Source organism: Schistocerca piceifrons, chromosome 1, assembly GCF_021461385.2.
Source record: "Schistocerca piceifrons isolate TAMUIC-IGC-003096 chromosome 1, iqSchPice1.1, whole genome shotgun sequence".
Classification (NCBI taxonomy): Eukaryota; Metazoa; Arthropoda; class Insecta; order Orthoptera; family Acrididae; genus Schistocerca; species Schistocerca piceifrons.
In genome coordinates, this window is record NC_060138.1 from 1,104,824,873 (window position 1) to 1,104,852,200 (window position 27,328).

The 27,328-nt window shown below is 41.3% G+C and overlaps 1 protein-coding gene across 1 annotated transcript in view; it reads left to right on the forward strand.

Moving 5' to 3' along the window:
* Window positions 1–703: 703 nt before the first annotated feature.
* LOC124799346 (putative inorganic phosphate cotransporter) overlaps window positions 704–27,328 on the forward strand; it is a 163,537-nt gene continuing 136,912 nt past the window's right edge. The window contains exon 1 of the mRNA XM_047262918.1: window positions 704–751. Within this exon, the coding sequence (XP_047118874.1) occupies window positions 712–751 (40 nt within the window). The 5' untranslated portion in view covers window positions 704–711. The remainder of the gene's footprint in view (window positions 752–27,328) is intronic.

Sequence of the window (27,328 nt, forward strand, 5' to 3'; positions counted from 1 at the left end):
GCCGGAAAGCCTCTGTGCGCGCTCGAATCTCTCTGATTTTACATTCGTGATATCCTCGGGAGGTATAAGTAGGGGGAAGCAATATATTGGATACATTATCCAGAAACGCACCCTCTCGAAACCTGGACAGCAAGCTACACCGCGATGCAGAGCGCCTCTCTTGCAGAGTCTGCCATTTGAGTTTGCTAAACACCTCCGTAACGCTATCACGCTTACCAAATAACCCTGTGACGAAACGCGCCGCTCCTCTGTCAACCCGACCTGGTACTGATCCCACACTGATGAGCAATACTCAAGTATAGGTCGAACGAGTGTTTTGTAAGCCACCTCCTTTGTTGATGGACCACATTTTCTAAGGACTCTCCCAATGAATATCAACCTGGCACCCACCTTAACAAAAATTAATTTTATATGATCATTCCACTTCAAATCGTTCCGCACGCATACTCCCAGATATTTTACAGAAGTAACTACTACCAGTGTTTGTTCCGCTATCATATAATTATACAATAAAGTATCCTTCTTTCTGTGTATTGGCAATACAATCCGCGCGCAGCTGCTGTGCCGTGTTGAGATCTGTCTCGCTAACCGCGAAGCACGACTGCTCGTCGCGGTCCGCTGGCGATAGCGACTGGCGTATCCGCGCGGCAGCTTGGGTGGGGGTTTACAGAGAGAGCACAATCAGCTGATGCGGTCTGTCAGTCCGCCGCCATGGCCACGACGGAACAGCAGCCGGAGCTCAGCACACACAGTGAGTACAGCAAGCGCCCGAGCAGGCGGCGAGTGTTTGGCAAAGTAAAACTGATTCAAGAGGGAACCCATGGCAGTTTATGGACGTAGCAACTACATCTACACTCGGCAAATGCCTTTGAAGTGCGTGACAGAGGCTACACCCATTGTATCGCTTATGTTTTCTTCCCATTAAACTCCCGTGTGGAGTGCGGGATGTAAAGCTGTTTAAAGGCCTCTGATCGCGCTGTAAGTAGCCTTCGCGGTCACTCCAGGAACGATATGCAGATGGTCACGGATTCATCAATTAATACTGTTTATCCAAACTTTACAAATAGGCTTTCGCAAAATATTTTGCGTCTATCTTCAGGCGTTTGCCAGTTAAGGTATTTTAGCACCGACATGAATTTCTTTCGCGAGTTGAACCAACCTGTGACCATTTGTGTTGCTCTTCTCTGTAGACGTTCAATATCCCCTTTTAGTACTATCTGGTACGGGTCCCATACCGTCGAGCAGTATTATAGGATAGATCGTACGAGCGTTTTGTAAGCAGTTTTTTTTGTAAGCTAATTACATTTTCCCAAAAATCACATCGATTAATCGAAGTCTGCCACCTTTTCTACCTATGGCTATGTGATGGTTCCCTTTCATATCCGTACGAATTCTTACACCGAAGTATTTGCGTAAACTGTCTGATTTCAACTGTGACTATTAATACTGTAGTCATAGTATATTAAGATTTTTCGTTTTGTGAAGTGCACGATTTTACATGGCAGAACACAAATTGTCAATTCCTGGAGTCTTCCCGAGGTCTGTCCGAATACTTGTGCAGTTTCTTGTTCCAGACAGTACTTTATTAGTGATAGCATAATCATCTGTCAAGTCTAATGTTGCTATTAATATTAACTGACAAGTCATTAATATACAATAGGAACGGCAGATTTCCCAACATACTTTCCCAGGCGGCGCCTGGAATTACTTCTACATCTGTCGACGATTTTCCACCGAAGATACTGTGCTGTGTTCACCGTACTGACAAATCAACTCAGTTACAAATTTCGTTGTGTACTCCTTACGACAGTACCTTCACCAGACAGAGGCTACAGGCACACTTCTTGTAAAATATACTGTAATGACGTGAAACGAGTCAGTTTACAGGATATTAAATAAATTTCTATTTGAATATGCCTGAATGAAAGCCACTTACAGATGAGTTGAGATAACAAAACAGAATATTCTGTTTAATAACAGCACGGATGTAAGACTTTTGCGCTATAGAACGTTACAAATTTCTAAATAATACTTTCCTGTGGAATATGAGTTGCCAGAAGAAAGATTTTTTCCTTGCTTTCAAATTTAGCTTTGCTATATGCGAGGCATTTTGTATCATGAGGCAAGAGGTCATTACATATTTTTGTAGCAGCATTATTCGCCACCTTTCTGAATAAAAGTATATTCACAACAAATTTCATGAGAGACATTAATTACAACAAATTTCATGAGAGAATATTTAAGCCGTGATGCTGTGTTAAAACACCTAATTTTATGATAACTATAATACAATAAAAACTTACAAGGACAATATAATAAGCGAGAAAAGGTTGGACAAAGAAAAGAAGGCAAGAAGTTGAAACGCAAGATTTATCTCATCTTTTCGCAAGCTGCCCCATAATAATTAATGACTATAATACCTACAGGGTGTTTCTGCAAGAGCGTTCAAAAATGTAATAGGACATAGAGAATGCTCAACTGGACAGTTTCAGGTAGGGAATCTGGGGTCGGAGAAGCCAGCTGAAGGAGAATGGAAGTAAACTTGTCACCTTTTTGTCCAGCTTTACTGTCTTCTAGCTTCTTTACATCTAACATGCTTACAAGTTTACACGTACTGTGCTGTTTATTTACTTACACGTTCTTTATTGACTGCAGGGGAACAAGGAGGACGAGCCTGATTACTAGGAAGTCGAAATGCAGGTTTTGCTTAACTTTACTTGTCCATAAAGTGGCTCTGTTGAATCGTATTTACATTGTCCCAGGACAGAACGTGCTATGAATCAACGACAGACCCATTCATCACTTAGTGCTGTTCAGAGACAGTTTCGCAGAACTCATTGACATGCACTTGTGTATGGGGAAGTACGTTGCAATGCTCTCGCTGCTGAAAGGCTTTACAGAGAACGATTTCGTAACCTGCATCATTCGCCCCGACGAGTGTTTATTTCTCTCAGCCGACGAATGCGGGAGACTGGTTCATTGGAAAGAAGAAACGAGGGACCTGGCAACATGAGAGCCACTCGCACTCCTGATTTGGAACAGATGGCTTGGAACGTGTTGCAGCGGACACCACTACAAGTACTCGTCGTATTGTTCGTGAAATGGGCGCTGCACATACTATACAGTGGCGAGTACTCCACGAACAACAATTACACCCACATCATCCACAAGTCCAGGCAATGCATGTGGCTGACTTTGCACCAAGGGTCGCAGTGTGTCAGTGGTTGCTCCAACAATGGATTGATCGGACGGATTTCCTCCAAATTGTGCTTTTTTCTGACGAAGCCTTATTTGATGGTGATGGTATTTCGAACAGCAGGAATAGCCATGTGTGTGTGAGGAAAACTCTTACGCTGTAGTAGAGTCATACCATCAAGTAAGTTTTGCTTTGAATATCTGGACTTGCATTGCAGGCGACATTCTCATTGGGCCATATCTTCTACCTGGCCGTCTGAATGGCCACCTATACTTGAGGTTCGTGCAAAGAGTTCTACCTGAGTTGTTGGAGAACGTTCGCTTGGTTGTTCGTGAGACGATGTGGATACAACACGGTGCACCACCTCACTTCAGTGTGGATGTCCTCAACCATCTCAGTGTTATATTTCCTGGTCGCTGGATTGGTTGGCTCTGAGCACTACGGGACTTAACATCTGAGGTCATTAGTCCCCTTGAACTTAGAACTACTTAACCAACACTAACCTAAGGACATCACACACATCAATGCCCGAGGCAGGATTCGAACCTGCGACCTATAACGGCACTTTGCGGGCAGGCGTGTCAATTAGCATCATATTAATTAAATCGGGGATAAATAGACTTTATTTTGGAAGAATTAAAAAGGGGGAAAGTAATACGAAACTTTAATAACTGCACAGTATTACTAAGAAGCAATATAATGAAAAGTAATAAAAAGCAAAGTAGCAAAGACCAAGCGGGACAGAAAGATATAGGGGCGCGTTTGTTTTTTAATACATATAAAAGAACATGTAACACATTATTGAGCTCTCTACCTTCAGTTATTGCGATCGGGCTAGTCGATGAAATGTGGTACGCGACTGCGAAATTCGTTAAGGAGATTATTTAAAGACTCTTCAAGCACGTTTAAAATACATTACGTTTGACGAAGTGATTAGAGACGTCTATTGTCGGGTGAAGTGAAAATGATTCCGACAACATAATTCGAACTTTGTGTTAACTGGGAAAGATTCTCTTGGGAAACTATTTTGGTTGTGGAACCCACGAAAGTTGTGCACAACGGAAAGCTATAGTTTACGTAATACTGCATTTTATAAAATTGCGAAACGAGTGTGCACGGAACATTAAGAGAATCTTAACCTTGGACGGTTGCGGGGGTAACCGATACAAACAACGCGCCAGCATAAAAAATAGTTGGCTTATTAACTACTGGATATTAATAAACGGGGACCTAAAATACTAAAAACAGTGCATACACCGTTAAATTGAACCCTTCGTGTGAAAGACAATCACATCGAACATTTCGAGAGCGAAGAATAGACATTTAGGTGCCGAATTGATAGCCTGGGTCTTGTCGATATTTGAACATTACATGACACTCGTTATTCGGTACACGATATCGACCATTTTAATACCGAAAATAAGGATAGGATCATCACCTCCGATCTCGATTCATATTTCATACTTAGTTAGTGAAAAGAAACGTGTTAATAAATAAACTACATTTCAGTTTTATCCACGATTTTGGCTTCATTAGGTAGTCTTGACTGCATGATAAACAATATCTGTGGAAGTTGTATGCAACGTATCGTCATAATATTTAGCCAACCAATATTGTGGGACACCAAAAATGTAAATGAATGATTTTCTTCTTACAGCGGATGTATAATGTGTGAGTGCGACGAACTGTATTGAGAAACTGAACATCCATTACGTACTTACATGTTTATCTGCGAAAATGGTTCTTGTCGGTACGTCAGCATAGAGTTCGAATAGAATCGCTGTAACATTGCAAACCATTCAAATTAATCGAACATATAAATACGCATAATGCTGGTATCACCAGGATGTGTTCTTTCTCCTCACCCCCGTGGCAGTAATTAAATTAAGAGTCAGCCGGGAATAACATTTAAATCAATTGACGAGCATTGAGCTAGCGTCACGAATTTTCAAACGTCCACTGCCATGTATGAAGGCGTGTGACACGACGAGTGCTAACGTCAATCGAGGGGTGTCGTCGTGTTCGTATTGAGTGACACTGAGCGGTCACACACGGTAGCGGTCGCGCAGTTCGAGACTGTAGCGCCTAGAACCGCTCGGCCACCTCGGCCGGCGCTGGACTGGAAGGGGAGGTCCTATTCCATAGCCTGCGAGGTCACGCGACATGAATACCCTTCGTTATTTCGTTTGGGGATATCTAAAGCCACTTACGTTGGATACAGAGATGGAATTAGTTAAAAAAATGGCTCTGAGCACAATGGGACTTAACTGCTACGGTCATCAGTCCCCTAGAACTTAGAACTACTTAAACCTAACTAACCTATGGACAGCACACAACACCCAGCCATCACGAGGCAGAGAAAATCCCTGACCCCGCCGGGAATCGAACCCGGGAACCTGGGCGTGGGAAGCGAGAACGCTACCGCACGACCACGAGATGCGGGCTGGAATTAGTTGCCAGAATTGTAGCTGCCTGTGATGTGATTCGAAAAACACCAGGGATATTGGTCAGAGTACGTGAGAATCTTGTTCGCCGATGTCGTACATACATTGAGGTTGACGGCCATCGGTTTCAGCACATTTTCTAACACACAATACAAATGGTACATTCATTGCCTCTGTGATGGTGTCTGCAGTTAACTGTAACTGATGCAAATAAAAGAGTATACAGAAATGTAATTTTATTCCCATTATCTCCTTAAGATGGCTTCTCCGATGCCAGGTTTCCTACTTCAAGTTTTTTAGTGGAACATTCTTTACGTTCTATTAAATTTTTGCACCCTCTTAGGGAAACACCTTCTATAGTGCAAACGACACTTAGAACGATAAAATAGAAATACAGATAAAGGAGGAGGGGAGAAAGAAAGAGTTAAAAGATGTAGACTGCAGATTGAGTGTACTGAATCTGCGAAAATTGAGGGGAGATAATGTTATTATAGGAGATATGTCGTTAGGCAACGTTGAAAACAGAGGAAATTTGAAACTTCTCTAAAATTTCAGTGCAAGTTATTCGACAGTCTAGTGTTTGCAACACAGGAATCGGTACAAACACTTGTGATGTGAGGGGAGGTTGAGAATAATGTAAAATGTGAGGGTTTGGTGTTTCGCGAATGTTGTTAGTTGCGACTGCAAGTAGGGAACAGTCGATAAAACAAACCAAGCGCCTTCGGGCTATATAAGACAATGAAGGCTACCTGCTTAAAGGGGTAGTGTGATCTTGTAGTTGTGTTTGGATAATACATCTTACACAGGAATTCAGAAAGAAGGTTAGTGTTTAACGTCCTATTGGCAATGAGGTAACTAAAGACAGAAGAGGAATGTAGCCCAAATCAAGACACAAGGAAATATCACTTATTGTACCTTGGTGTACGATGTCTTAATAGTAGAATATAGGCGGAACTTGTCCCGAAAGATTTTCCTTGTGATATCTCTGGAGAAAAATCTTTTCGTGTATTTGTAAAATATAATGTGGCACGTAGTTCTTCTGGTCTTAGTCACGGGATGATTGAAGTTAAGGAAATCGATTGCTTAACGGCAATTTACACTGCGTATAATGGTACTTGAATGCTACTCAAGACTGTAAGACCAGGTTCACATGAACTACAACATTTAAAAAAAAAAGTCTAAAGCGAAATAATGACAGGCCTCGATGACTAGAGTAAGCTTGTAGGACAAAAACTGCAAGACTGAAACTGGGGGTCGCTTGTGAAATTAGAACATCTCGTCACAATTTGTTTATAGTACTTCAAGAATATTTTTGCGATCTAAGAATTTTATTCAGCCCTTTAAATATAGCACTTAAGAACCCTGAAGATATAATCAAGACTAGTAACAAACAGCTAGTACACACTAATATAGGCAGTCATAAGCTCCTTGGACAAAAATTTAGTCAACCCTAAAGAAATCATTACAAGCATCAATTAATACCGTGTAATTACGCCCCTGGACTTGAAGACCGTCTGGAAGTGAGTCCACAAGTTTGTGCAGGCAAGTCGCTTACAAGTTAATCCACTTGCTGAGGAACTGATCATTCAGTTCCACCAATTGCGAGGGTGCTGGCGTCGGCGTTTTACCCGCTGTTCTGTGTTTTCTGTGGTAATTAAATTAAATGATTTTGCAGGCCATTTGAGATGTAATAGGATGGGAGAGTGATCAGAAAACGAGTCACGTACTCTTCCGGCCCACTGAACTTTGCTGTTGTCTTCATATACCTGTGTGAGCAATCGCCTCTTGCGAGGTGACTCCAAATGTTCATTGCATTCATTTCCCGTAGCAATAAGTAACGCGTTCAGATAGCTCTTCATTCACTTCCTGCAGCAATTACTGTCAGGTTTGGAAACGGTTTTAATTGACAAGCTGTCAAACTATCTCCGGTCCCTCTCAGTCAGGCTCTATTTGCTACCACAATTCTGTCGTCGTATTTTGTGACCACATGTGTTATACCACTGTTTGTAGAAACGTTGAACAGTCCGCTGTGAAACACAAACAGTTCCAGCAGCTTTACTCCGTATGACCAAGGGCACGGCCAGACACGATTGCCCCTTATCACCAATCTGTCACATCCTTACATTTACACATGTTTACGTACAATAGGGACTGATGACCTCAAATGTTAGGTCCAATAGTGCTTAGAGCCATTTCTCGTACAATGTCCGCTTGGTACATAAATGTCTCAAGGATCGCTACTGCCTTACGCTCACGAAGAGACAGTGCGCGCGTCATTGAGCGCGCGACTCGACCACTTTTCCACATGTAAAGCCTTCAGCGCACATTCTTCAACATGGGGCTCTGCACCAGACGACCCCCACCAGTTCTCATGTTGGGCCAATGACATCATCAATTAACGATTGCATTGGGTACGGGATCATCGCGATTGGTTCTTGGATCAATGGGAACGTGGTCAGACGAATCACGTTTTTTGATACACCATGTCGATGGGCGTGTCAGGATACACCGCCATCCAAACCTTCAGCTGCTCGAAACATAATTGCATCACCGACGCTGACCAACGCAGGCAATGTTTTGGTGTTAGGACATCCACCAGGTCTTCCATCTGACCTACTGTAGTAACGAAGACAGCACGTCAGCTGTGGATTACGTTAACATTACTGCGGACCTCCTGTGTCCTTTCATGCTTGATGTCTTCCACGCCAGTAGGGCCATCTTCCAACAGGATAACTGTCCATGTCATGAGGCCATAATCGTATACAGTGCTTTGAGAAACATGATAGTGAATATACGTTGATGCCTTGGCCACCAGAAACCTTAAAGGACCTTTTTGGGACAATATCGGGCGGCGGCTCAGCGCCCACAAACCATTGGCCCGTTATTTACGGGAACTACATAACCTGTGCGTAGACGTCTGGTGCCATTAGCTCCAGAAGTCTATCAAGGACTTTTCGAATCCATGCCACGGAAAATCGTTGCCTATTAAACAGGTGTTCATAATGTTTTGGCTCATCAGTATAAAAGGAATGTCAACAAGCATTAATTTCGTGAGGACGTTTGCTACCCAATCGTGAAAGGAAAGTGTAAACGCTCTTCAGCCGTCGTAACAACAATGAATGTAGGTCTTTTAAGATTTTTTGGCGTATAACACTCAGCACGCGATCTACCGTCTGTGGCGAAGGCTGTGCAGTGCAGTAATTTTGTTACTCTCCTCTCCCACTTTACTTACAAATGTCCACGAGAAAAGAAGTAATGTCTCTCATGATTTCGAGACTTAATTTCGAGTATTTTACCTTCGTTGTCGCTACGTGAAATGTTAATGTAGGAACACATTAATTTACTCCTCCCATAAACTGGGTGCTTAGAATTTTACAACCCATCATTTTCGTGAAAGACGTCTTTATCTCGCGTCTCCCACTGGAGCTTTTGTCTCTGTGATGTTCTAACTACTGTACACAAAATCCCAGCGACTCGCCTCATTCTATTTTGTGCTTTTTCGAGCTTGATGAATTATAACATAAAATCACCAGACAACAGTAGGCGGATCAGTATATTAGCTGCATTAGTTCAAGCCTAGGAGCACGTTGTTTATAAACAGCCAACGTACTACCTGAAAACCTATGACGTCGGCGATAAATGTCAGTCAGGCTTCAGAAAACAGCATGGCACAATAACTGCTTTTGTCAAAGTTAGCGATGATATCAAATATGCCATGGACAGACCTGAAGCCAGCATTTTAACACTGTTTGATTTAAGCAAGATGATAGAAACCGCTTATTTTGACGTGTACATACGACCATGAATTATTGACGAAATATTTGTAACCGCGTCACAGAGAAACTTCAGTATCACTACCAGAGTGGAATATGCCTCTTGTATAGAAACTTGCCAACTGACAATAAGACGTCAGCATTTATAAACTATTTTGGTGAAGTCTGCCACCTGCTTTACTTGCGACCGACCCTATGTGGTAATTCCATTCCATATCGCTACAAATTGCTACACCCAGGTATTTGAAGTGTAGACCATCCAGTAATGGTCCATCAAGAATTACTTCTGGCCACTCACTGTGTTAATAAGACTGTTATTTCTGAAATTCCATATATTAATTATTGTCAACATACGTGGCTCATGTTCTGCATAATTTGTTTTGTTGGTTCGCTAAGGACGTCTGATTAGTTTAGATGTATTTTTCGTTCCAAATGAGGATATCCTCTGTGATGTGGAAAATGTCAGGAAACAAGAATATCTCATAAATGTTTATAAAATAAGATCAGATATGGTAATGTACCTTGCGGATGTGAAGTAGGCAAACAAAAGACTTAAGCATATTTAAATTTGAAAGGTTATAAAACTGGTGAGCAAATATTCAATACACTTAAGTGCATACGATGATCCTTAGGCTATTGTAGCCACCCATCATCAAATAAAATAAAAGAAAAAAAAAAACATCTTACAGCACTAGTTTACAATGGTCGCATTACTGCACAAAATTTGTACAGAAGTCAGATTGTACGCAGTATTCATATTATGTGATATTGATAATAACATACATGCATCAATCGGTTCTGCCAAGAAATTCACCAATGGAGTAGAAGGAGCTGGCCACCAATAAATACTTTAGACTCTTCTCAAACTGTGCTCTATCATTAGTTAAACTTTTTATAACTGCTGACATGTTATTGAAAATGTATGTTGTTGAGTAGTGGACATCTTTCAGAACAAACGTAAGTGACTAAATAGTTATGAAAGTTATTTCTCTATAAAATACAAGAAAGGGTCTGAAGGCTCTTGTCAGGTGAAATAAGCGCATAAATAAATAAGCCGCTCTGAACGGCACTCGCTATACGTTTGAGTTCCGTGATTGGTTCTAATGATTTGTTGTATGTTCGGTAGTGAACTCACCCGTAACATAATCTTTTCATCGGATCATGCGCACTGCATTACAATTCCTTATATTAATCTCAAAGTTTCAACAATATTCTGCTGATACACGTCAGTATGTTACAGCGCCCTACATGAACGAAGAATTACAGACTTTATCTGAAATTTATTCGAACATGTCGTGATTATAACACTCCTGCAGCACTTTCTCGAGGGACTTCAGATGTCAGAATAGGTCCTGGCGATTTCTTCCCACTAAAGATATCTGACAGCTTCTATCTTCTATGGGGTTATCAGTCAGTTTCATATGTGTTCCGGCAGTTTGTAAACAGTCATTCTTTACGAATCTAAAATGCAGAATCTACTAAATCCTTTTTTAACTGACTAGGGTTTATGTAGCTATATTGCCAACAAATTGATTAAAAATATCACAACACAAATAATAATTTGAAATTCTTTTACAGTATTCGTATAGAGACATAACATCTACAAAACGCGAGTACTCTACAATTCAAACTTAAGTATCTTGCAGAAGTTCATCGAACCACATTCACACTATTTCCCTACCGCTCCACAACGCGCGGGATGAAATAATACTTGTATCTTTCCGTGCTAGTTCTGATTTTTATTACTTTCTTACGATGATAATTTCTCCAAATGCAAGTGGGCGTCAACAAAATATTTTCACATTCAAAAGAGAAGGGTGGAGATTGAGATGTCGTGAAAAAACTCTTCGCAACGAAAAATTCTTTATTGTAATGATTGTCACCCGAACCTGAGTATGATATCCATGACACTCTCCCCTCGTTTCGCATAATACAAAACGACCTGCACTTCCTCGATGTCCACTGTCAGTTCTCTCTGGTAAGGGTGCCACACCACACATAGCTAGAGAATCTTGTAATGACATCAACTGTAGCTAGAAGAGAGCATCTTTTTCCTTGAAAAACTCAAGAGTTTCTAATCAACATACAATCTAATATGAAAAAATAAAGTTTCATAAACACATAGAGGGAGAATAAAAGCTTATGTAATCACTGGTAATACACTTTATTTTACAAAACACGTTACTGTGACGTTTGAAATCGGAAAGGGCTTTATATGTTTGGATATGTTCATGAAACAATAGAACTGACTTAATGAAGAGGCTACTTCATTTAAACATGATTCTTACTGGAAAACAATAAATGTTTTTCATCTTATTCTGATATCCGGAGAGAGTGTTACCCTTGATACCTATACAGTGTACATGGGAAGAAAGTGGACCATGATTATGTTTCCTGCTCTTCTGAAATTTTCGAAGGCTTGGACAGTTTCTAATTATGAGTTGAATAGTAGCTTGGAGCCAGATTTAAGAGCGTCAGTTATCTGCCACTGGCCAGTTTCCCACACAATATCAAATGATGGGGTTTTAGACTGACGTTCACTGAAGGCCCAGAGGCACTGACATCCTTCACCAGCTGGAGCAACTTGTCATTGTAAGCCAGACCTACATAGGCTGGAGCCCACAGAAAGGTCCCTCATATCTCCTCTTTCGTTCTGAGCTGTTACTCGTAAAATTTCAGGAATTTAGAAGTTGTGTTGCACATTAGGTAACGATGAATTGAAATACGCTTTTTAAGGTTGATACTGCACTTCTAACATTCTGCGTGTTTTTTAGGGAATTGACTAGTTTGAACCTGGGACCTGTTGCTGGTAAGGAGATGCCAGACCTCACATGACATGTAGAGTTCAGAAGAGTTCAGTGAGACTAGCGATGATATAATCAAATACTCAATGATTTCAGCGTCAGCTCTACTGCACTCCCTGTAAAAGAATCTTAATACTAACTAAATTTAGTGGAAGGGGTTCAAGGCTTTCCTATTTTTAGTTAGCTGGTAAAATAAAGTCGAAAAAGCAGTTAAGTTTACCATTGGAAATTTTATTCTACTCACAAAACATTGTTTACAAATTGCACTGTTGATAAAAGGAAATATTTTAATACAGGATAATAAAAACCAACTGCGTTCAACAAAAATGTGAACGAATATTCCCTAAGTGGGTTTACAAGTTCTACAATGGATCGAAGGATGACCTATGCCATATCACATCTATAAACTAGATTTAAGTTAAGTTTCATAAAAGAGAAAACTATCAAAATGGTCTACAGTGACCCTCAATTATCTTTGATTACTTATCTAACTTGTCGTAAATTACAGTGGCTGATGTGGCTTCTCAATAATTATATAACAGAAAAATCATCGCGTTTCAGATTTTTACTTATGTAGCAAATGTGAACACCATGAGATTTAATTGACGATCAACGCTAGTATTACGTAAAAAGGGGACGTAACAGATGAGACTTCTGCAGTTCTGAGTGAAGCCTTATACGCTCAAAAATGCGGCATCACGTGCGTTCATTACCTTGTCGGTGTTTAGGCAGCATCAGTGGACGGCGGCGGCGCAGCTCCTCACAGCTCGCCGCCTCGGAAGCAATTCTCTCCTAATTTCTCCTTACTGCAATTTTCCGAAGTTGGTTTAAAAAGAGCTATCTGGCTGCGTTTCAACTGACCAACCAGGATCTCAATGTTAACCTTAAGCTCCGCCTACAAAATTCTGTCTATCCAATGAGAAACGTTATACTTTTCGTGGTGGGGTAATGTTTTTAACGTTTGCAACGTAACAGAGAGGCGAAAGAGTCTCACGCTAAAACTTGCAGTTGGTTTGGCCCTTTTAGTCTTATCGTAAGATCTATACTGTTCTTCTGGAGGGCTCTATCTTTTAACATGGGCTGGGGGGTGGTTTTGGCGGTCAGCTGGCGACGTGGGTCTCCGTCCCTTATCGTAGGGTCTCCTAGCCTACACGGTTCTGCTCTCGTCTTCTGTTTTCGTTTCTCCCCTCGGAACTGCGTCTGTTTCACGGTGGGAAGGTATGGCATGCATTTAGGAGTTCTTGTGTTAGTCTGTGGTATTCCATTTGCTCACTCGTTGATCGCATTACTTTGGTTAATTTAATGTCAGGATTTATTTGGAGTTATGTGACATACTGCCGGATTTGCTATCATGTCACGGTTTTCATGGAAGGTGTTGGATTTGCCTGACACCTTACACACTGCTTGATAATTGCTAAGTAACAAGTGCCAGTTACTATGGAACAAACATTCGTATCCCGCCTGGAAGGCGGCGCGTGGGTCTGCTCCTATAAACTGAAGGGTAGGCCGAATGTCGGAAGCGAGTAGGAGCAGGAAAAGGAGGTACTGCGGTACTGCATGTAAGTGATAACTCTTTTACTTATCTTTGCGTACAGACGAGTTCGTAGGTGCGAAGCCGTACAGGTATCAACGGTAAGGGTTACTAGTAGTAGGACAAACTATCATTGAAGTAATAAAGTCAGTAATGACCCCCCCCCCCCCCCCCCCACGAAGTAGAAACAGTGTTGCTAGGTCGTCTCCTCGGAATCAAATGGGTAGAATCTGCAGCGGCGCTCGTAGAGCTGAACAGCGCCGGCTAGAGGGCGCTGTCGTCGGTGTCGGTGTCACAGTGCCAACCTACGAACTTGCACCTACGCCGTGGCATCGTAGGTATCGATACCACACGAACAACAGCTGCTACTTATCATCCGACCTATGATGGAAATATAGACGGCAGGACATTCCAACTGCAGCGAAACCTCTGCACGGCCGCTCAGTATGCATTCGACAATTCGTGCAGTACGGTGACGGACGAAGGTTATTATGGAACCGATTATTGCGACATTCCGTGTGGTACGGCAACACGTCTGTAAGACTTCATCTGAGTGCTTACGATCGTGGACGAGAAGTTGGACGACTTGAAGCCAGTCAAAGGCTCACTACTGTGGCCGCAGTAATGAGTGTGGCCGGATGTGTCATCTCGAGATTAAAAAAAGGCTGTTGCAGGCGGAGATGCTGTACGAAAGAATGCCAGTGGTCATAGATGCACTACCACATTGCAAGAATATAAATACGCAGCCCTGATGAATGTGTCTCTGCCAGTAACATTTCATGGCGATTAAAGCAGGATGGTTTGTATGCTAGTAAACCCCTTAAATGCGTCCCTCTTCAACCACTTCATCGTCGAGGAAGAGTTCGTAATGTGGAGAACATATTGTTTGGGGTCAGCAATAGTGGTCCAGAGTGATGTCCTCAGACGAATCTCATTAAACTCAGGTAAGAGATTCCGGCACCAGTTACTGTGGAAACAGAGGGGAGCAATTCGCACTCCACAGTGTTTATGAACGTCATCTGTATAGCCTAAGCGTTATGGTGTGGGCAGGCTTTGTGCACAAAGGCCGAACACCGCCACATATCTTTGTACGAGCTACCGACAGAATATAGCGGTATTTCTAGGAGATATTCTGGATCAAATCCGTTTGTTTAGGGAAGCGGTAGGTTCCGACATTCTGTTTATGGACGACAATCTCCACCCACACAATACAGCAGAGATGTCGGACACACTGGAAAGTGAAGATAATGAACGTATGGAATGGCCTGCATACTCCTGGAACTAAACCCTACAGAGCATGTCTGGGATGCTCTTGGCAGATGCGTTTCTCAGCAAACACCCCATCGCCGAACAGTGCAAGAACCGAAAACCGCCTTGAGAGAGGAGTAGGACAATAACCCCCGAGGACTCGTCAGCAGTTTGGTAGCCAGCAAGAACAACAGGTGCAAAATGTGCACTAGTGCCCGAAGAGGGCATATTTCTTACGGAGCGCCCGATAGCGACCTTCATGTTGGAAGCTTGACCTGTGTCAAACACAAAGGTTGTATATATCTGTAATTCTGTTTTCCCATGTTGTCAGATCTGTACCAATTTTCATCGTAATAATTCCATTTAACCTCTATTACGTATGTACTGTGTTTTACGTTGTCCATCAGTGCCTGTGATTATTCCGTCCAAAACTGTCTTTGTTCCTTAGCAATCGTCTAGCGCAACGGCCTTGCCGCAGTGCAGGCACCGGTTCCCGTCAGATCACCGAAGTTAAGCGCTGTCGGGCGTGGCCGGCATTTGGATGGGTGACCATCCGGGCCGCCATGCACTGTTGCCATTTTTCGGGGTGCACTCAGCCTCGTGATGCCATTTGAGGAGCTACTCGACTGAATAGTAGCGGCTCCGGTCGAAGACAACCATCATAACGACCGGGAGAGCGGTGTGCTGACCACACGCCCCTCCTATCCGCATCCTCAGCAGAGGATGACACGGCGGTCGGATGGTCCCGATGGGCCACTTGTGGCCTGAAGACGGAATGCTATAATCGTCTAGCAGGGTTATGGAACCCCGAATGACGACCGAATCTGAAAGCCCCTTTTCCACAGTGAAAAACAAACAAGCATGGGCGTACCCAACTGGGTACGCCCATGCTTGCAACACTTGTCGTTTGGACAAAGAATGCTCACCCTGCAGTTAAAGTGTTTTGATATAGAGATAAATCAGTAAATACATGAACAGAGTATGGCCAATAATCAATAAGGTAAACGCTGAAATGCAATTTAATTAATCTGCCCACAGCTACATACGGTTTTCTGTATCTCGTGGCCGGCCGCTGCGGCAGAGCGGTTCTAGGCGCTTCAGTCCGGAACCGCGCGACTGCTATGGTCGCAGGTTCGAATCCTGCCTCGGGAATGGATGTGTGTGATGTCCGTAGGTCAGTTAGGTTTAAGTAGTTCTAAGTTCTAGGGGACTGATGACCTCAGATATTAAGTCCCATAGTGCTCAGAGCCATTTGAACCACTTTTTCATCTCGTGACTGAATATGGCGATCTGTGTTTTGCGCAGTAACAGTTTGCAGAGCCCATCCAGTAATTTATCACATTTGTGCTGCGGCGTTTCTTAAAAACGAAAAAAGGAGCCTGTGCGATTTTTCAGAACTGCGGTAAAGTACGTGGAACAGCCAATAACAGATAAGCCGCTTCTGTCTTCTAATCAACATACAATCTAATATGAATGTGACCAAGTCAAGTGACCTTATCTCTACTGAGTGAAATTAATTCTTTCAAAGTGGTGATTAATTACCTTTGTAGCTACCATTATTGCTTCCGTGTAGTAATCAAAAGCACGGAATTCACCACAATCCTCTTCATAAAAAATTTTAAAACACAATTTAGAAGTTCAGGCTTCATCTTATCATATTGCATTTTCAGTATTTCTGCAGTCAATGAGCGACTGGAAACATAACTCCAACCAGTTAAATGAGTATATGTTAGGCCACAAAATTTGGGATTTTAGGAGAAGCCAGCATTTAAAATAATGCTCGAAGTCATTGAATATTTCTGTCAGAGATGTCTCCTGCTCTCGATTTTATTTCGTGTAGTTTTTGTTTGTCAGTTGTATTTTGAGTTTCTTTTAATTTTCGTTGTAATTCGCTCTATTTTTTTTAATCAAAAGTAGGTTTTTGATATCGCCATTAAATTATGGCAGATTTGTAACAACTTTCGCTTTTATACATAGTACGCACGTAAACTACAATTTTCTGACTCTGACCAGGTATTTCTGCAAATATTCGTCTTCTAATATGCAGTCTGCTCGTCGTCGTATTTGCTGGATATGAATACAGTAATTTGTTGATATTTTGTGATTACTTTCAGGCCGTTATCATCATTGCTCTTCTAGTTTCCACTGGAACTCCTTCGTTCTAGACTGAACATTTATCATAGATCTGGTCATGCGGTACATGTAGGAGAAGTTCATTAACGAGATCAGAAATTACAACGAAAATGGAATTTATTCGTCGTTTACAAACGAATAAACTGCATATTTATATAAGCCGTTACATTTAAATAATCCTTCGGTCAGAGCTAACCGCCATTTCCACGGCAAATTCTCATGGTGACTTCTTGCCACATAAGTGACGATGTTAGCTTGAACTGATAGTACGAGGCATGTTGACAAATTGAAAGTGTACACAAACCGCATTGTCCCATTCACAGTCTGAGACAAACTGCGTTCTATTGTAACCTCTGTTACACAGGTGGTGCAGGCAACGATTTCCTGTCGTGGAGTGTTCAGAAAAAAACCCATGAATTATGGTTGTCATGAGGTGATGCACACCTTTGTTTGAACACTTTATAAAGAACGTAAACGATGATGTGAGACAATGATATTTTGATGTCTAATTGCAGATCTCACATTGCACAATAGTGACAACGGATGAAGTAGATTAAGGAAACGCAATATTGACTCTAGAGTACTACTCAGAAAGTCAAGCCTTTTTCGCTGATTTCCAAAGTATTTAAACATGGTGGTTTTGTTACCAGAAGAACAGAGAGGGCGGGAAGAAGGAGGGGAGAGCGACAAACCAGGCACTCTTTAGCTTTATTGTTAAAAGTGTTCACTGCTCCTATCCATCGATTGCATGGAAATTATGAACAAAATATCCCATAGTCATTATGACAACATCTAGAAGTGCTGAGAAAGCTGTATCCTTTCGGTCGACGGACAAAAACATTTTCTTGTGCATTAATTATGACGTTTCGCCAAGAAGGTACAGTAAAATCAGTTAAAATAAGTAAACAAAAGTCACAGTTTCATAAACAAGAAGTAAAATGAACAGTTACATCTTTTGGTATACATTATGTAGTACACATGAAAATCTATTTCTCAGAACGTACAGAAGGAAGGAAGATTAAGATTTAATGTCCTGCCGACAAAGTGGGCGTTACAGATTCCTATACAAGTTCGAATATGACAAGGGTGTGGAAGGAAATTGGTCGTCACCTTACAAAGTAACCATCTCAGTATTCACCTCTATCGATTTAGCTAAGCCATGGGAAATCTCACTCTGGATGGTTGGGCGGGGTATGAAGGGTTTTGTTCTGTTTGTTTAAAATTGTTGTGGTGGTGTGTGCGTGTTATTGTGAAACGTATTAAAATGTAACAGCAATAATAACAGTATTATTTAAAAGAAATAAATAATTCTTATTTATGTGCTGCTGAGTGAATTATTTTGTTATACCTTATCGTTACAAATAAATATTGAAGTGGTGTTTCATTAATTCAGTAAGTGAAATAAAAAGTATGCACCAAATAATTAATACATCACACCACGACCTCTTCCCATAGCAGCACTGGTGTCGTTAATATATTTTTTTAAAGTGACTGATAAATTACTCTGAGAAAAATTAATCTTGCGCACCAGCCACAAAAATATTTCATTTACGTAAAGTCTAAGATTGTTCTACTAAATGTTATTTTCATCGTTAGAATTGAAAAATAATAAATTTATATGGGTTCTTGTCCTCGGAGTTCAAATATTGTAATATCGATCGAAGGAATTAGTGTCTGATTATTTCTGCAGTTTGAAATTGCCGCTCCTTACGCTCACGTAATGGTGGCAGACAAAACACCATCTGGACTGGGTATTCTTACCAACGTAATTTTCGTAGAAAATCAATAACATCAACTTTTTCCTTTATGCTGGATTAAATTTCAGAATCCTACACCGTTTTGACTGTTCACAATATCAATATTATTCACCAGTTACCAATAATACAGAATCGCCGTACCAGGCGCTAATAGCCGCTTTCATGTTTGCTGCGGACACAAAACTTAAAACATTCGTAGTAGGTTATCTAGTTAGAAATAAAAGTCCGTACACTAGAATTCCGTTTAGTAAATTGTACGTTATATTCTAGACCACTTGCACCTCACACAACACGACTACTTTTTACAATATTTAAAAGAACAGACCTCAGCTTAATCTTTGATCTCAGCCGCTTGATACATCATAGAGAACAATAGAAGGAAAAAATTTCACAGACAATACAACGCCAATACATTCTTTTAGTGGTATTATCTTTTGTTATATGATTATTCTTTGTACAAAACTATTTATAAAAGTAATATATAATAATATAATATAATATAATATAGTGTAATATAATAATAAGTCTTTTCCTTATCAGTTTTCACATATAGGATTGAAAGTCATTCCTGGGAAAATAGTAATCACTTCACAAATCTCGAGCACTGTCGCATTCACTGGTGACACAAAATATTGGCGTTAACGTTACAGAGGATTTAAACCCCCTCCTCCACCCCCCCCCCCCGTCCCCGCCCCCTCTCCCTTCACACTATCGACAGGGTGCTGGCGGTACAGACCGGAGGTAGTAAGTAGTTTATCTCTTAATGTGTTGTTCTAATAACCCAGTTCTCAGTCGTATGTGGATTTTTAACGATCGGTCACAACCTAATTAGCTGTAGCGTATCAGCAACATGTTTATTGAGTGCAATGTGATCGCTGTCTGTGACAGCGTAATAGAGATTGTCTCGGTAAATCCGGTATCTGATTATCTCACGCTGGATGAGTGATTACTCAAGGCTGGAAAACTACAACAAGCAACAAAGAAACCTCTGTGACAGCCCTTAATGTTTCCATTTCACCTCACCCAGTGCGATAGTTCCTATTTTTCATGTTTGATTTTTCTTTTATGGTACCCTTCAATAGGGTTACACTGCAGAAAAGAATGAGTCATGTGCCAGCTGAGCTCTATACAAAAAGGCAAAGGACTACCTCTACGTCCTATGTTTGCAGAAGAATGAAAAAAATCACATAAAAACCTTATTTACTTTTTATCACTAGATGTTGTACGGAAGAAGCTGATTAACCAATAACTTTCTTACTTTCTATTTAATTATAAATAATACTGTATTAACTTTGATAATGTAATATAACAAAAAAATAAAATGGAATAATCGTATGGAGAAACGGTATGTTCAGCAAAGCATTCTAAAATATAGCATCTTACATTAATAGCCTGGTATTAGGAATAAAAAGCGTAAGTAGGCTGTTTAGGTTTTTATATTGGCAACGCCACGTAGCGCTCTGTGTGTAAATCACTGGCTGTGCTATGTGCAGTCTGTGGCCGGTTTGCATCGTTGGAATTTGCTATTGTAGTGTTGGGCAGTTGGACGTTAACAGCGCGTAGCGTTGCGCAGTTGGAGGTGAGCCGCCAGCAGTGGTGGATGTGGGGAGTAAGATGGCGGAGTTTTGAGAGCGGATGATTTGCACGCGTGTCCATCAGAGAGAGTACATGTGTAAGACTGGATGTCATGAAATATGATGACTTTGGAACGTTATTAAGGTAAATACATTGTTTGTTCTCTATCAAAATCTTTCATTTGCTGACTAGGCCTATCAGTAGTTAGTGCCTTCAGTAGTTAGAATCTTTTATTTAGCTGGCAGTATTGGCGCTCGCTGTATGGCAGTAGTTCGAGCAGAATAATGAAATTTAGGGAGTACATTTGTCTAGATACATATTTAAATGCTTAACATTGTGATCATAGGTTAATGTAAGTGCGAGATAAGCCACTGACAATGTGAAATGCTGGTACATTAATAATCGCTGAAACCTCCAGAATGTTGAATGTGAGCATGCAAACATGCATGCATTGTGTTGTACAGGCGCCGGAAGCCAGTTTGTGGGATGGAGTTCCATGCTTGTTGCCTTTTGCCAATACAGGTACGGTTACAGCTGTTTAAGTATGACACTGGAGTTGTCCGTCATGTAACAGATTTGTACCATTTCGTTGTATCACTCTGGTGCCAACTGCTGCTCAAACTACTGCTACAGATGCAATATGATGTGCAGAGCCATACTCCTAACACGATGGTCTTCCCTCCCGGTAATGTCACGTGACCGTCCGGAGTCCGGTCTTCTTGCGACCGTACACTGTTGTGACCACCGCGGTCAGCAATCATGTACAATGGCTGCATTCCTGCCAAGACTTCCTGCAGTATCGCAGAAGGAACATCCAGCCCTATCACACGACCTCGTTGAAACTCAGTAAGGTGTTGACAATGGTGTCTTTGTCGCCTTAAAGGCATTCTTGACTAACATCAACTCATCACACCCAATTTCATAGGTAACTAACTCTCACGGCGGTTACGCCGTGTGCTTAAAGAAAACCTGTTTTGCATTCTCATAATTGCTCTACTAGGGCCACTCTTATGCGACTGCCGCGAAATTCGAATAGCCATCATCTTACAGATGTGGCGTTTGAAAAGTCCATGCAAAAATAAACACTACTTACGTGTTTGGGGTAAACTTTTTTTATTTTTCAACATGGTCTCCTCTTAGACTTATACACTTCGTCCAACGCTGATCTAATTTGTTGATCCCTTTCGAATAATAAGAATTGTCAAAATCTGCAAAATACCTATTAGTTGTTGCAATCACCTCCTCATTTGAATAAAATCTTTGTCCCGCCAGCAATTTCTTCAAGTTGAGGAACAAATACTAGTCCGTGGGACCCTAGTCTGGAGAATACGGGGGATGTGAAACGAGTTGGAATCCTATTTCCATTAATTCTCCAACCACAACTGCTGAGGTGTGTGCTGGTGCATTGTCGTGATGGAAAATGACTTTTTTGCGGTCCAATCGCCGGCGTTTTTCTTGCAGCCCGGTTTTCAAACGGTCCAATAACGATGAATAATATGCACCTGAAATAGTTTTACCGTTTTCCAGATAGTCGTTGAGGATTATCCCTTGTGAATCCCAAAAGACAGTCGCCATAACCTTTCCGGCCGAAGGAACGTTCTTCACCTTTTTTTTGGTGCAGATTCTCCTTTGGTAACCCATTGTTTAGATTGTTTTTTGGTCTCAGGAGTATAGTAATGCATCCATGTTTCATCCACAGTGACGAAACGACTCTTAAAGTCCTGCGGATTCTTCCTGAACAGCTGCAAACAATCCTTACAACACTTCACACCTTTCTGTTTTTGGTCAAGCGTGAGCAATCGCGGAACCCATCTTGCGGATATCTTTCTCATGTCCAAATGTTTATGCAAAATATTATGTACCCATTCATCCGAGATGCCCACAGCACTAGCAGTCTCAGGAACCTTAACACTTCTGTCATCCATTACCATATCATCGATTTTATCAATGATTTCTGGAGTCGTAACCTCCACAGTGCGTCCAGAATGTTCAGCATCACTTGTGCCCATATGGCCACTCCGAAAATTTTGAAACTACTTATAAACTGTTCTGATCGAGGGTGCAGTGTCACCGTAATGTTTACCAAGTTTCTCTTTAGTGTCCTGAGGCGTTTTGCCTTTCATAAAGTAATGTTTAATCACCACACGAAATTCTTTTCTCGTCCATTTTTTGACAATCACTCATCTTCCTTGAGTTACACGAATGGCAAACACAAAGAAATAGACCAATATGGCTGTAACTTGGTGTGCATTCCTTCCGAAGATGCTACTATAGTTCAATTCTTTATCGCGCATGCCCGCCCAGACGCGGGAGATTGCTGCGTTGCCAGTTGCACACGACGCACGCGCCAATAGAAGCAGCGCCATAGTATAGCATAGTTCGCAAGCTTACGGTTAGAGGGGACAAAAACTATTTGGCCCAAAAATTAGATTTTTACACATCTTCTTGACTGATACCTTCCCCCCATAAATGACTTACTTTTGTTTCGATGTTCAACGCAGTTATTATGCAGCATTAAATATAGTAAACCATTACACGAAATTTTGAAGAGTTTGCAGAGGTAAAAGTCCATACAGTATACTTTCCGTATGGTCGATTTTAGTTGCCACAATGTTGAGAATGAAATGTGGACAAGATACCTAAATTTCATATAAAATTTACTGTATAACAAAAGCTCATTTAAGTACCACATAGGTATCGTATGTAATATTGAGAAATATTCCGTCTTTCGCGACTTTAACAAAAGTTTTATTTACACTGAGCACGTTTGGCTTTATTTTAAAGCACTTCAATCAATCAAAAGGAAGTGGACAAAATAGATTAAACAAAACTGTGGACTTACAAAAACATTAGGACTTGAATATACCGTCTATCAGTGAAGTGCTGTGAGCTATGTCAAATATAATTTTTGTGTGTGGCACACACAAACATCATTTGCTAAAACACTGATCTGCCAACATAAACGTTGAATATTGTGTTACCACAGCACAAAACTACGGAAGGTGACTTGGCAATGGAGGAGACAAAATACTGTCCACTGAAGATGCTTCAAAAGAGAGAAACGCGTCTGGTCTAAATAAGTCCCTTATTACAGTTGCAGAAGAGGAATATATTTCAGTACCATTGGTAAAACTGCGACTGTGGAACAAAAACAGGAAAGAGAACACGAGTACCATTGTGTATGTGCCATACCTTTCCTTGATTTCATCATCATCCTTGATTGAAGTGCTTTAAAATAAAGCCAAACGCGTCCGGTGTAAATAATACTTTTATTACAGTCGCGAAAGACGGAATATTTCTCAATATTACATACGACACCTATGTCGTACTTATTAAATGAGATATTGTTATACAGTAAATTTTATATGAAATTTAGGTATCTTGTCCACATTTCATTCTCAACATTGTGGCAACTAAAATCGACCATACGGAAAGTATACGCTATCGACTTCTACCTCTGCAAACTCTTCAAAATTTCGTGCAATGGTTTACTACATTTAATGCTGCATAATAACTGCGCTGAACATCGAAACAAAATTAAGTCATTTATGGGGGGAAGGCATCAGTCAAAAAGACGTGTAAAAATCAAATTTTTGGGCCAAATAGTTTTTGTGAAATCGAATGGTAAGTGTGTCAAAGCAGTGGGAACACCATGTGTCTGCACAGGCGAGCAGTCCAGTGATGACAAATCGTGCACAGCGCGGAATGCGGCGAGCACGTGTCTGCAGCAGCGAAAGGGTTAATGAAGAGACAAAGCACTAGAAATTTCAAAAAATTGCATTCAAACGAATATAATTCGTGAAGTAAGGCACTTTGATATTGTTTTTAAATAATGAAAATATTAAGCATCACATAGGGTTTGAACTCATAACCTTTGACATAGCAGCCCAACATCGTAACCATTACGCTAACGCACCTCATCTAACTAAGTGACGCAATTAGGAGTATAACACGCAAAATACTGATAAACACTGTTGGTATGACTATGAATTACTCACGCTTCGTCGAAGAACAATAGGAAATAAACAATTACCGCTGTTCTTTATTGCTATCACCTGAATTACGAGTCTTATTGCTTGTTTGGTTTAATTAATTAATAGAATATGAAGCAATTGGTATAAGGAATGCTTTTTCCAAACTTTCTATAAAAGAATGTCTGCTATCAAGACATTGCTTTTGTTCTATTACTTTATTTGTGACTGAATGTTTCTAAAACGGAAGACACTCGTCCATGCTCTACACTTCAGTCGACATGTGGCAACGTCGTTCTCTGTTCATTGGCTGACTGTGTTTTGTGACGTCAGATGCGCAGAACGAACCTAAACTCGGCCGCCAACATAAATGACGCGCACTTTAACTAAACATCACCTCGACACGAGCAGGTGGTGCCATCTTTCGGACTTTGCACGGACTTTTCAAACGCCCCTCGTATAAACACGCTTACCAACTTTCGTTCATGTCGCACAACTCCTTCTTGGTATTGTGATTTTTATCCGTCAGCGTACACGTCTCTCTACATACCGTGATCTCTCTTACCTTATTCTTGAGGTACTTACGTCAGATAGACGATGATGGCAGCGTAACTGTTGTCCATCGTTTCTCGAATGTCGGTTCTCTGATTTTACCCAACAGGTTATCGTGTTCTTCCAAAGACTTCCAACCCCATGTCACATTTTCATATGGGATTCACTGTCCTATTATGATTTTAGCAGCGCGCCTCTGAATTCGGTCGATGTCTGCTGCCATACCTGCTTGATGACTCGAAATAGTGGAACAATTCTCTGGACTTGGTTGCACTGCCTAATTGTTTTTGGTTTCCTTTACAGCTGGACTGCGCTTATTCAGAGCGCAAGATCTGTCTCCCAGTCTCCTTCCCTACCACACCTGTGCGATGTGGCACAGTGTTAAGACAATGGACTCGTATTCGAAAACGAACCGGTTCATACCTCCATTGGCTATCCAGATTAATTTTTTTCTATAATGGCTTTGCGTGAACTCTAGGATGGTTCCTTTGTCAGGGCACTGTATATTTACCTCCCCATTATTCCCCTATCCAAGCTTGTTTTATTTTCCTAATGATCTCGTCATCGACAGAAAGCTGAAGTGTAATCTTTCTTTACCCTACCACAGACTACATGCTCGTCCCATTTCATATCCCATCGTACTACAGACTCCGCATACTTAAACGATGTGATCTGCTCAAGATATTCACCACTAGTCTAGTAATCACACACCTCCCAGTTATTTATGTTTGTTGTGGGAATTATTTACAAGCAGCCATGTTTAAAGAGATGTGGAAAGTTTTTCCAAGGCTTTCTGTGTTTTCTTACGATTCTTGTAGACAATACTGTCATCAGCGAACAATCTGACAGTTCTGCTGATAAATACTTTATATAAACTGATGGGCCACAATAAAATGACCGCTGCCTTCCTTAAATTTGAACGCCGCCTGGTGGCACTGTTGACACGTGACGCGGTAAGGAAAGTATGGAGTTGTTGCATGAGTTCGTAGTGTTTTTCCGTAAGATTAATAAACATAACGGTCACGAAAACTGACAACAGCCGGGAGAGTGGTTTGCTGACCACATGTAACTGACGTCGGTTTGCAGAAGGGTTTTGGAGCGTATACTGTATTCAAACATTATGATTCACCTCGAAGGGAACGATCTATTGATACGTAGTCAGCATGGCTTCAGAAAACATCGTTCTTGTGCAACGCAGCTAGCTCTTTATTCGCACGAAGTAATGGCCGCTATCGACAGGGGATCTCAAGTTGATTCCGTATTTCTAGATTTCCGGAAAGCTTTTGACACCGTTCCTCACAAGCGACTTCTAATCAAGCTGCGGGCCTATGGGGTATCGTCTCAGTTGTGCGACTGGATTCGTGATTTCCTGTCAGGAAGGTCGCAGTTCGTAGTAATAGACGGCAAATCATCGAGTAAAACTAAAGTGATATCGTGTGTTCCCCAGGGAAGCGTCCTGGGACCTCTGCTGTTCCTGATCTATATAAATAACGTGGGTGACAATCTGAGCAGTTCTCTTAGGTTGTTCGCAGATGATGCTGTAATTTACCGTCTAGTAAGGTCATCCGAAGACCAGTATCAGTTGCAAAGCGATTTAGAAAAGATTGCTGTATGGTGTGGCAGGTGGCAGTTGACGCTAAATAACGAAAAGTGTGAGGTGATCCACATGAGTTCCAAAAGAAGTCCTTTGGAATTCGATTACTCGATAAATAGTACAATTCTCAAGGCTGTCAATTCAACTAAGTACCTGGGTGTTAAAATTACGAACAAATTCAGTTGGAAAGACCACATGATAATATTGTGGGGAAGGCGAGCCAAAGGTTGCGTTTCATTGGCAGCACACTTGCAAGATGCAACAAGTCCACTGAAGAGACAGCTTACACTACACTCGTTCGTCCTCTGTTAGAATATTGCTGCGAGGTGTGGGATCCTTACCAGGTGGGATTGACGGAGGACATCGAAAGGGTGCAAAAAAGGGCAGCTCGTTTTGTATTATCACGTAATAGGGGAGAGAGTGTGGCAGATATGATACGCGAGTTGGGATGGAAGTCATTAAAGCAAAGACGTTTTTCGTCGCGGCGAGATCTACTTACGAAATTTCAGTCACCAACTTTCTCTTCCGAATTCGAAAATATTTTGTTGAGCCCAACCTACATAGGTAGGAATGATCATCAAAATAAAATAAGAGAAATCAAAGCTCTAACAGAAAGGTTTAGGTGTTCGTTTTTCCCGCGCGCTGTTCTGGAGTGGAATGGTAGAGAGATAGTATGATTGTGGTTCGATGAACCCTCTGCCAAGCACTTAAATGTGAATTGCAGAGTAATCATGTAGATGTAGATGTAGA